The sequence below is a fragment of the Drosophila busckii genome, chromosome 3R, assembly GCF_011750605.1.
Source record: "Drosophila busckii strain San Diego stock center, stock number 13000-0081.31 chromosome 3R, ASM1175060v1, whole genome shotgun sequence".
Taxonomy (NCBI): Eukaryota; Metazoa; Arthropoda; class Insecta; order Diptera; family Drosophilidae; genus Drosophila; species Drosophila busckii.
In genome coordinates this window covers 9,654,456-9,665,909 of record NC_046607.1, presented here as the reverse complement: position 1 = coordinate 9,665,909, position 11,454 = coordinate 9,654,456, and the positions used below count along the sequence as shown (strand labels likewise).

At 37.6% G+C, this 11,454-nt stretch overlaps 2 protein-coding genes across 4 annotated transcripts; one reads left to right on the top strand and one right to left on the bottom strand.

The window, feature by feature from the left end:
• The first annotated feature begins 214 nt into the window (after positions 1–214).
• On the top strand, positions 215–3,380 carry LOC108601662 (cryptochrome-1). The gene is made up of 4 exons (XM_017989563.2): positions 215–443; positions 1,614–1,957; positions 2,012–2,931; positions 2,984–3,380. Exons 1-4 carry the CDS (start codon positions 302–304, stop codon positions 3,195–3,197), a joined length of 1,620 nt encoding a protein of 539 aa, XP_017845052.1. The 5' UTR covers positions 215–301; the 3' UTR covers positions 3,198–3,380.
• A 2,109-nt stretch (positions 3,381–5,489) lies between these two features.
• LOC108604481 (phosphatidylinositol transfer protein beta isoform) lies at positions 5,490–11,025 on the bottom strand. 3 transcript variants are annotated; one of them, XM_017993968.1, is made up of 9 exons: positions 10,930–11,025; positions 10,460–10,519; positions 7,268–7,298; positions 7,089–7,200; positions 6,872–7,023; positions 6,313–6,393; positions 6,066–6,175; positions 5,829–6,008; positions 5,490–5,768 (listed from the first exon to the last, which is right to left on the bottom strand). In XM_017993968.1, the coding sequence occupies exons 2-9, from the start codon at positions 10,474–10,476 to the stop codon at positions 5,630–5,632; spliced, it is 822 nt and encodes a 273-aa protein (XP_017849457.1). In that variant the 5' UTR covers positions 10,477–10,519; positions 10,930–11,025; the 3' UTR covers positions 5,490–5,629. The 3 variants fall into 3 exon arrangements, with proteins under 3 accessions (XP_017849457.1, XP_017849459.1, XP_017849458.1); XM_017993970.1 differs by lacking the exon at positions 6,313–6,393 and adding an exon at positions 6,603–6,680 and having other exon boundaries at positions 10,930–11,023; XM_017993969.2 differs by lacking the exon at positions 10,930–11,025 and having other exon boundaries at positions 10,460–10,790.
• Positions 11,026–11,454: the final 429 nt, after the last annotated feature.

Genomic DNA, 11,454 nt, shown 5'->3' with positions numbered 1-11,454 from the left:
ACACACACACGCTTTTAAGAGAGACAGTCAGCTTTGCATTGACGCACTCAACGGGGAACAGAGAGAGAGAGAGAGAGAGATAGAGATTGAGAGTGAGATAGCCCCTTGGTTAGCAGCGACGCTGCGACGCAGCAAGCGAAGCTTTGAGCGCAGCGCGTGCAATTGACGTTCTGCGCTATCTACGGCGTCGCAACTGCTTCATTCGCGAATCGAACGTTGCTGCGAGTGTATCGCGTACTTGCTAGAATTCCAAATTTGTCTATTCTCAACTGCGCTTCAGTCTTAAGCACAGATCCTCACCATGGCGGCGCTTGCAGCGAATGTAATTTGGTTTCGCCATGGCCTGCGCCTGCATGATAATCCAGCTCTGCAGGCGGCTCTGCTCGATCAAGATCAAGGCGTTGCTTTAATACCCATATTCATATTTGATGGCGAGAGCGCAGGTAAGCAAGTTCACTGCATTATTATATTACAGTGTAATATTATGACACACAACAATGAGATAATAGTGCAACTCAGCCAGTTTTTGTTTTCTTATTTTGTGTACAGAAAGTTCGCATGCCAACTTACCAGCTGTTCAGTAAGCTTTGAGTAGAGCTATAATCAACTCAAGCAGCCAAAAAGAGAGAGAACAAGATAGCTCGCTATGCCGGAATTCAATTCTAATGCAATTGAGTGCTCAGAGAGAAATTGTATATTTGTTACTAAAGTTCGTTCGCATGCATTCGCATTTAAACACACACACACATGCAAATGTTTCGATGTATGCACGTGCAGACACATGTAGTTGATTGGAAATGCAAATAGCAAGTTTAGGATTCTGCAATATTTATCGTTGTGCAGTTTACGTTTATTTTTCTTGTGGTATATTAAGTATTAAAGGCATAGCCCAGGCGCATATTACGCATACGACATGTTGGCACTAAGCGTAGCTAATTAATAGATCATTCTTTTAAATTGAAAATATTCCCTCTTCAATGAAAGCCAACAAGCTATAGTATTAAATATTAAATATAATCCCACGCGGAATGTTGATTCTTAAAAACTTAATAACAAATATATTTTATTAATTTTAACATATTTATCTTAATTTCTCTTATGTTAGAATCAAGAAGTTCTTGTATAATTTACATTATATATTATCTTTTGTATATTGATAATTTGAAAATATAGCAAATTCAGTGGAGGGTTGTGTGTCTCAAAAAGTGTCTCAAAAAGCAATAAACAAAAAACATAAATAAATAGGCAAGCAATCATAATATACAATATATAATAAATATAACAAAAAATACACATTAAAACGACAATTGACATAAATAAATATTTGAAACATATCAATAAATTAGATAAATTATATAAAAACATAAGCATGCCATTTATTAAAACAAAATTTATTTATTTATTTACATCCTAGTGCAAGCAAGAATTATCTATTGATTTTAAGCATAAGTTACAAAACTTATACAAGCGTAATGATTATTATTTCCATTATTAATACTTATATTTCATTAAATTGAATTGGCAAACCTGAAATGATGTCCTTGTGATTTAATTACACATACGACATGCTGTACCTCAGAGTTTATGACTTTTCTATTTCGTTCCTTTCGCAGGCACCAAAAGTGTTGGCTACAATCGCATGCGCTTCTTGCTGGACTCGCTGGAGGACATAAACGAGCAGCTGCAAAAGGCTACAGAGAATCGCGGCAGGCTGTGGATTTGCCAAGGCCAGCCGGTGGATATATTCAGGCGCATTAACGAGCAAGTGCGTTTGATCAAGATCTGCGTGGAGCAAGACTGCGAGCCCATCTGGAATGAGCGCGATAATGCTGTGCGCAATCTCTGTCGACAGCTGGACGTGGAGTATGTGGAGAAGGTGTCGCATACGCTGTGGGATCCACGCTTAGTGATGGACACCAATGGCGGCATCGCTCCACTGACCTATCAGATGTTTCTGGTGAGCAAAAAGGGGCGCAAGTCTGCGAGCTGCAACTAATTCCCAAAATCGTAGCACACTGTGCATATTATAGGCTTACCACCCAGACCAGTGGATGCGCCCAACTTGCAGCGGGTGAGCTTTGTGCAGCTGTCGCCTGAGCTGGCCGACAAACTGGGCTGCCTGCAGCAATCGTTGACGCCGGAGCAGTTTAATGTCTACAGCGATAACATGGGCTACTTGGCCAAGACGAACTGGCGTGGGGGTGAGACGCAGGCGCTGCTGCTGCTGGGCGAACGCCTCAAGGTGGAGCAGCATGCGTTTGAGCGCGGCTTCTATTTGCCCAATCAGGCCATGCCCAACATTCTGGAGCCGCCCAAGTCGATGAGTGCGCATCTGCGCTTCGGCTGCCTCTCAGTGCGTCGCTTCTATTGGAGCGTGCACGATCTTTTCAAGAATGTGCAGCTGCGCGCCTGTGTGCGTGGCGTCGAAATGACGGGCGGCGCTCACATAACCAGTCAGCTGATCTGGCGCGAGTATTTCTACACCATGTCGGTGAACAATCCGCAGTACGATCGCATGGAGGGCAACGAGATTTGTCTGAGCATTCCCTGGGCCAAGCCGCATGAGGAGCAGCTACAGCGCTGGCGTCTCGGCCAAACTGGATTTCCTCTAATAGATGCAGCCATGCGGCAACTGCTGGCCGAGGGCTGGCTGCATCACACGCTGCGCAACACTGTGGCCACATTTCTGACACGCGGCGGTCTCTGGCAGAACTGGGAGCACGGCCTGCAGCATTTTCTCAAATATCTGCTAGACGCCGACTGGTCTGTCTGTGCAGGCAACTGGATGTGGGTGTCCAGCTCGGCATTCGAGCGTCTGCTGGACTCTTCGCTGGTCACCTGCCCAGTGGCGCTAGCCAAGCGGCTCGATCCGCAGGGCGTCTACATCAGACAGTATGTGCCCGAGCTGAAGCGTGTGCCCCGAGAGTTTATGTGAGTCTAGCATATGTAGCTTTGAATCCTCAATTAATTTGTCCTTGCTTAGCCATGAGCCTTGGCGCATGAACGCAGAGCAGCAGGAGCGCTTTGAGTGCCTGGTGGGCATACACTATCCGGAGCGGATTATTGATCTCGAGAAGGCTTGCAAGCGCAATATGCTGGCCATGCGGGCGTTGCGCCATTCGCTAATTGAGCCGCCGCCGCATTGCCGCCCCAGCAATGAGGAGGAAGTGCGTCAGTTCTTTTGGCTGGCCGACTAATCTCGAGTTTTTGGTTCGTTTGTTTGTATAATGTTTTATTTTGGTTTTTCAATTTGTAATTTTCGGTTTAAATAAAATATTTGCTACAGTACAATTTGTTTTTAACAGCTTATAATTTGTTAATGACACATACTAATTGGGCTTTATGCTTTAACTTAGACTTTTAAATTAATTCATAGTTTATTATCATTCGTATTAATTGTGAAATTATATGCTTTTTATTGGAGTTATATAAATTGATTTAATTGTTTTAAAATATTCACTTAATTAAATTTCATTTCATTGTATTTGTAACATTTGAATTTTTTTTTTTGGGTTTTTGTATTTTGTAAATGTTTCAATTTCGTTTATTTTGAAATATATATGTATATGTATGTATACCTAATTAAATTTGTGTATATTTTATTTTAATGCCTAGAATAATATTTCAAAACTATTATACATACGTATGCGTTTTGCTGTCATTACCAATTTATAATGAGTTTTAGCTAGTTTTTTAAATGGGACCTAAATGGATTTATTGTTGAAATTTGAGTCCCTCGACAGTTGCCACAAAACCAAAAGCAAAACAGTTAGCACCGGCGGCCACTGAGCGTTCCACCAAATGCTTTATTTTAAATGAACATAGTTGTAAGTTCTATTATTGGCAAAGAAAGCGAACTCTTCCGATTCGCTGCTATCGTTTACCATCATATCATCATGTCGTATGTACATGTTTAAGTAGTTTCAGTTACCGAAATACGAATAAATTCGAATAAACATTTAGAGCGCAGTTGGAATAAATTTGTTGCAATTTGTAATGTAAGTAAATGTAAATTTTCAAATAGTAGGTATATACGAGTATATTTTGTGTACTATATGTACGTTTAAATTGTTAAGGAAACAAAGCAACCAACCAACCAACCAACCGACCAACGAGAATGAACGGGAACTCACAGCAATTAACAAATTTGGTTTTCTTCGTTTAATACCTATATTGAATATATATCTTAACATATTATATCGCAACACATACTCAAATAGTATATTCATTTAATATATGTACAATATGCCAATGCATTTTTATATTTTTTTGTTTCTTTGTGTGTCGTGTTTGTGGCCGTGTCTCTAAGGATCTAACAAAACGCCCGGTTCACTTTGGTGCTAAAACCGAAATCTAAACAGAATCTAATTGTTTTTTTTTTTTTTTTTTTATATCGAAACAGTGCTTTAAGCTTATGAGGTTCAATCAAAGTTCATTTTGTGTGTGTTGTATAGATATTTTGTTCTGATTTCTATTGGGGCTAATATAGTACATGTGCTTTGTATTAAAAGCCGTTTATAGTTTTAAAATGGACGTTTCATAGATTGATAAAATAGATGTGTATATTTATAAATTGTTGAGCAGAAAATAGCGGCCAGTAGTTGTTGAGGCTTTCGGTGTGACTAGATTTCAGAGTAATAAGAAGTGTCCTATGTTCGAATTTGTGCATCCAATAAATTGCGGCATAACTTTAAATATTGGCAGTATTGTTTGCATTTGTGTCTCAAGTACTTTTTATACTTCAGCCATACCTCTAATTTTGAATAAGAGTTTAAAAAAAAGCAATCGCTCGTATAAATATTCTCAAATTTAAATACTACTTGAAGAGAAAGAATAAAATGCTAAATGTTGATTTACAGCTTTTTTTTTTGTTGTGTATTTCAAGAGTTAAGCTAACAACGCTGCGTTGCTTCGATCGTTGATGCAGCTGACACAAACAAAAATATATTTCAGATTGAATAAAAACATACACTATATATAAATGCATTTTATCTATATGCGGGCAACGATACTGCGCGTAGAAAAGAAGTGTGATCTTTACATTTGTTTATGTTTCTGCATAAATTCAATGTAATTTATGTTTTATTTCATTTCATAGTTCTTTTTTGTGTGCAGTTGCTTTTTACCTTTTTACATTGTCAATTTAACAATTTAAATAACGAATTTCACTTAAAAAAACACATGGTATTTGAGGAACCAACTCCAGCACTTATAGTTGTAATTAACGCTATAGTTTGACTGTTTATAGAGAATGTGCAGCTAATCCGGGTTTGTGTGCGTGGGTAGGGAGTGTGTGTGTGTGTGTTCCTAGTCAACAGTTTGTACAAAATATAGATTAATTAACAATTTGTTGGTTGACATTCCTGGGCTATTTGGGTGCTATTTATGTATATATATATATTAGAGCTAAGCCTTGTTGGTGTTGTTGTTGTTGTTATACATTTGGTGTTTGTTTTTCGTTATTATTTTTAACATTTTTGCTTTATTAGTTTAGATAGTAATTTTGTATTTATTGATGCATTCTATCATTCGCTTGCTTCAGTTATCATAATTTTGCATATTGTTTTGTTTGTTTTTTTTTTTACATTGTAAATATGTTTAATAAAAACTTTGTCTAGCACATTATTATTTAATCACCATCCGCCCGCATGCCTCGCACCTCGCCGGTCTGGCGTGCCTTATCCAGCTCGTCCTTAACCTTATCCTCAATAGCACGAATATCCTCCATTGTTAGACCGTACCAGCGATCAGTTGAACAGAAAACTTGACTGCAATGCATAATAAATGAGTCAACCATATGCTTCAACAACTTCAGCAGCTTAACTCACCGATGGAAGTTTGTGAAGAGGCGTCGTTCCGATTTCTGTATAAAGTTTTCTACCCTTGTCTGCAGGCCAAACCATTTGAACTCGCATGTGACCAGTTTATAGCATGTCATCACAGGTTCGACGCGTTTCTTCCAGTCGGCGCCCGTCAGAGGTCCACGGCCAGTTTTCTTTGACACATATCTAAAAGTAACATAGATATAATTATAATCCTTGGTTTATCAACATGTCTAAGCTTACGTGGTAGGATCCTCTTCGGGCTTGTAATCCGCAGGCAGCACCGGATCGTTGGCAATGTCGACGTGAACAACTTCACGTACTTTCAGCTTATCGGGCGTCAGTTCATGCACCTGCAAGAATAATGAGCAAATCCGTCAGTACACAAATAACATGCAAAGCAGTAACTTATAAAATAGTTATCATTTGATATTTCTTTGGTGCATGCATATAAGATGATCATGATTATGAAAACCCAAGTGCAACTCACATTATCTATCTCGCCAATGTCATCTTCAAAATGCATTGAGTCCACATAGAGCACAAATTTTTCTTTCATATAGCGAGGGTTCTTACACAAGACAGCCAAATAATAAATTAAATTCCCACAAACGCACCCAATGAAGAAATGAATTTGCAATCTCAATGTACAATGATATTGTTTGGTATTGTTAGTGATATACGTATGTTTTATTATATATGTATGTAAGTGTAGGTAATGAAAACAAAATAAAAACGAAAAACACGAATTAGTCAAATATGTAAAGAGAGTCGACTTACATTATCTGAGTCTCCCGCATCGCCGACGTGCAACGTGTCGATGGTAATTTTAAAAGCATCTTTCATGAATTTTGGATTCTAAAAACATTCGCAAAAACAAATCGTTTCTATTAAATTTACAAATTTCACAAAGAATTCAACTGAAAGAATTACATACTAACTTTTTAAATTACACTCAACAATATGGTCTAAAGAGTTTTTCAATATACAAAATTAATTTATAACTTCATGGCGTATGAATTTGTCGGCCTCTTTTTGTGCACACTTACCGTTATAATCGTGCGACAATAAGGATAAGCATTCCATGCCTCCTCATGTATCTCCAACGAGCCCTTGGGGGCCAATAACCTTATATACGCTGGTACTTTTGATTGCAGATGATAGATCTTATATGTATACTGACCGGAAGTGTACTTGCCGCCTAAAAAAAATGGCGTGAAGCAAATGATTAAGCTGCACAATAAAACTGCAAAGTGGTGCGCTTACCCAACAAGGGAAAATTGGTGAAGGGCTCGTTTTTTAAAACCTCAATGCCCTCGCCACCGCCCGTGTTTTCCTTTGACGCTTCTGCCACCGCAAATAATTGTGCTACTTGATACTGTGGGGAGCAGATTAACTCATTAGCGACAGACAAAACAATTTCATTTTCTTTTTCTCTCTCTTACCTCTTCCACGGTTAATGGCAAAGTCACGCGGCTGCAATAAAAGAAAGAGAGAGAGAGAGAGTGTGTGCATTAGTGTGGATGTGTGTGTGAGTTAAGTGACTGCAAAGCTTGTTGCAAATTAATTTATATTATTAGTTGATGCTTAGGTTTTTAAATGAAATTTTAATTACAACTTTTCGACATGGCTTGCTGCAATAACTTCCTAAAAGTATGCAACATTCATATAAAAGCAGCAGCAGTCAAAATGCCATAGAGCAGGTAGGAGAGGGGGGGTGGGAGAGGAGGGTAGGGGTTAAAACCTTGACAAACTTTATGCAAAAGTTGTGCGTTTGACTGCTTTAGGCGTTTCTACAAAATAAAATTAAATATATAAATTGAAACTTTTTAAGTTACAACCTCTGACTAAAACCACAAACCATGTGCAAGTTCAACAAAATTTTTGTGACAAACTTTAAACTTTGTTAATTGAGCCCATTTTATGAATTGTGGCCAGCTGTACTAACAACAATGGGGGGCAAGCTAAGCCATAATTAACCTTCTGCTGTTGTTGACACATGTAATGACACGTTGCCACATGTTGGACTTGTGGCTGTGGCTTTGGCTGTGGGACGCCAAGGGTCAGGGACTTGGACTTTGCTAATTAAAGCATGGCTAATGAACTTGCATAAACTTGGAGTTGGCTTAGAGTTTCTTTGCCAAGTTTGCTTAATTTAATCATCATCATTTCAAGCAAGCTTATCAAATTAAGTTCTAAATGGATTTTGAAGCTAAAGCTGCAGGCAATTTACTAAATGCAGTGGCCACACATAATATAATCTTTAATGTAAATATAGTCTAAAATACATTTAAGTCATACACACACATAAACATATTGTTATTAGCTTCAATCAGTTGTACAAATGACAATAAAACAAATTGGGGTCTGTGCTTTCGGTTTTTGCTCTTTTCACAATCAATAACAATCAGTAATCGACTATAGTTCGACATGCTTTGTGCCTTTCAGCTTCAGATAAGTGAACAAAGTTTTAGGGTCAATAAACAAATAACGAGAGATCAAATGAAATGTTATCGACAAAAGAGAAAATTAGTAAACTATAACAGAATTATGCAAAAGTTTGCCGACTGGTGGGCTTGTTTAGCAAACAGCCAAGCAAGTGCCATATGTGAGAGTCACTTAAAGCTAGAAATGTACATATGTATATAATTATGGAAGAGCGCTTACTAGGACTCAGATGCAAGCTTGTGGTCTCTGAGCGAAAGGCAATTAAGAAGGGACATTAGGGTGGCCTTTGTTGGCGTAATTGAAAATAGAAAGTGAGTGCGCGCATACAAAGCCATAGATAGATACATATGTGCATATGCGTGTGTGTGTGTGTGGCAAGCTAAGAGAGGCGTCTTGTTGAAGGCTACTGCATGGCTGACTGGTCTGCTTTGGTGGGCGTCTCGTTGGGCACTCGAGATTTGTTCGTTTGCCATAATTAAAGGTCAAAATGCGTCATAAAAATATCTGTATTTGTTTATACACACACATATGTCAAAAGTCGACGGGCAATAGTCACATAAATTAATACTAATAAGGTTTAATAATGGGGTAAACAATTGCTAAAAATAATAATAAAAACATACGTTTTATAATGTTAAACGGTAGTAAAAAGCGAACATTGTTATCTTATCAGCGCGATCAGATCTATAAAATAAGGTCTGGCTAATAGCGCGTGTGCCAATTTCGAGTCAGCGCTAAAACGTAGCAAATGTTCTATAGACAGACACTAATTACATTTGTACACACGCATACCTATATATATACATACATATATATATATATATATATATACTTATATTGTAGATGCAACATTAATGGGCATACGTGCGGGTACTTTGCCTGCGAATTATTCATTTCGGAACTGTTAAGTCACGCAAAATACAAATAAACTTTTCTATAAATATATACAGGCTTAGCCAGCTATATAAGGTTGTGGGTAATACAAAATTTGGATTATATGTAGATTTTTCTGCCAATTAAACAATATATACATATATATAAATACTTGTAATATATTTACGCTTTATGAATGGCAAAGTCGAATGAAGCACACACAACTTTTAAGCACACATCAGTAATTAATGAATAGGTAAGCAAGCGTGGTATGCATTGCTTTTGTTTAAGCATTAACAAATTGTTTACCTAAGAGTAGCTTGTTTTTCTTTTTTTTGTATCGTTATTGCATTGCCAATAAGCGCTGAAATATTTATGGGGCAAAAACAAGTGTGCACACTTTTACTACAGCGTGTTGAAAATGATATATATATTTGTTATAAGAATCTAAAAAAGTTTGCTGCATACATATATCTTCTATACTATCTTAAAGCCATTATTTTCTTATTAATTGTTTTCTTTATTGACATAACGAAATGGCCTGAAGTGTATTGTGCGAAAGAGAGCGCAACATTACGAGCGTGCATGCAAGGAAGTGTATGAGTATGTGTGTGGCGTTATCAATGTTGCCAACGCTGCAGCTGATAACGCACAGATGGAAAACCGGCTCATACAGTTGCACAAAAAGTAAAGACAAGAGCGCCACTGAAGAGCCAGTGAGCAATAGTGAGCAAAGCTGGTTGAGTTGAGTTGAGGTTGAGACTATGAGTCAGAGCAAAAGTTTACACAACTTGGCCCTCAACGGCAGTTGTAAACGTGGCGCAGGGAATTCCGATGTTTATGTTGACAACTTACGATAAATAAAAACGGTCTTATTATAAACTTTTGAGTATAAATCAAATATTTAGCGCTTTCGTTAACTATTATTACGTCATCGGAGAAGTAGTGTAGGAAAAAGCACCAGCAACTGCTGAATTGAAGGCGTAAGATAATGCCAAACACATTTTTATAGATAAGTCATACTTGCAGAGCAGACGGTGACGAAAATTATAGTTTATACGAAATAATAATGGAGTAGAAAGTTAATAAACGCAGATTATTGCCACGCAGTTGGCAACGCGTAACAGTAATAAACACAACAAGTCCGTTCACAATAAGAGCAAAAGAGAGCGCAGCAAGTGCGCCGCAATCTGAGCACAAACAAATGAGTATAAAATCGATTTGTCACACACACACAGGTCGCTGTAGGACACGTTTTGCAAATTGCTTGTGTATCTGAATTAAATATGTATAAACAATGTTGCAGTAATACTCACAATTCCTTGATCTGCATTTTGTCCAAATGTTTTGTTGCTGCGTTTCCTCTTTACGAATGTCTGTTTGTCAGGCAGCGGTGGAGGCGGCGGCGGCAACAACACCGACACACACACACACACACGAGCACACAACGTAACGTGCGAGAGAGACCGACGAAGAGAGATAAAGGGGAAAATTTTGATTTAGATATGTAGTATTTTAAATGCAACCTTCACACACGCGTACGCGAAGCAAATTCACTTTTATTCACACGTACACACAGCGTATGCACATATGTATTTTCAATGACAATTGCTAAAAAAATGCGCCAAACTTTTCTTTGAAACAAATCTCTTTTTTTTATTGCATGTCGGCTGAAAAGCACGAGTCATACCAAAACTCATACACACAATAAATTTCTCACACACGCATACAAACCAGCGTACAAAGGCCAACTATGTTTTATACAAATGTTAATAACAATACGTACAACAGCTGTAGCCGAACGGTGCTTGCTTGCCGCTTTGTTTACTCGCGGAAACGCTTTGCTTATTCAGTTTAGTAGTAATATTAATTGATTTTTGTACACGACAGCGTTGCCAGAGTTTCGTGGGCTAAAACAGCTAAATCAGTGAAATAAAAGATAAAAACATATGTTAATCTAGCTAGTTTCTTTTTACAACTCTATATATATAACAGCATACGTAAATACAAAATAAGGAATAAGATAAACTTTAGGGGCTATTTGTGTCAATTCATTTCTGAATTTGTTTACCTTTTAAATTGCTAATATGGTAGCTCTGCTGGCAGAAAAAGCTAAATTAGCCTAGCGACTAGCTACTTCACAACAAACTAACAAAGCTGACCTGTTCTTAACAGGGTAAAATATGAAGTAAAATATTAAAAATAGTTTGTTCAAGATCAACCAAATACAAACAAATCATGATATTTTCTAATAAAAATGAGTGAATGAAATTTTTCATTCAATTGTACGATAATTTTACAACACTAATAC

Coding starts and splice junctions, on each gene's coding strand:
- LOC108604481 (XM_017993968.1), bottom strand. Junction 6,394..6,871: donor ATTGTCGCACGATTATAACG/GTAAGTGTGCAC, acceptor GTCTTGTGTAAG/AACCCTCGCTATATGAAAGA. Junction 5,769..5,828: donor CTCTTCACAAACTTCCATCG/GTGAGTTAAGCT, acceptor TATGCATTGCAG/TCAAGTTTTCTGTTCAACTG.
- LOC108601662 (XM_017989563.2), top strand. CDS start 302: ATGGCGGCGCTTGCAGCGAATGTAATTTGGTTTCGCCATGGCCTGCGC. Junction 444..1,613: donor ATTTGATGGCGAGAGCGCAG/GTAAGCAAGTTC, acceptor TTCCTTTCGCAG/GCACCAAAAGTGTTGGCTAC. Junction 1,958..2,011: donor TGACCTATCAGATGTTTCTG/GTGAGCAAAAAG, acceptor CCAAAATCGTAG/CACACTGTGCATATTATAGG.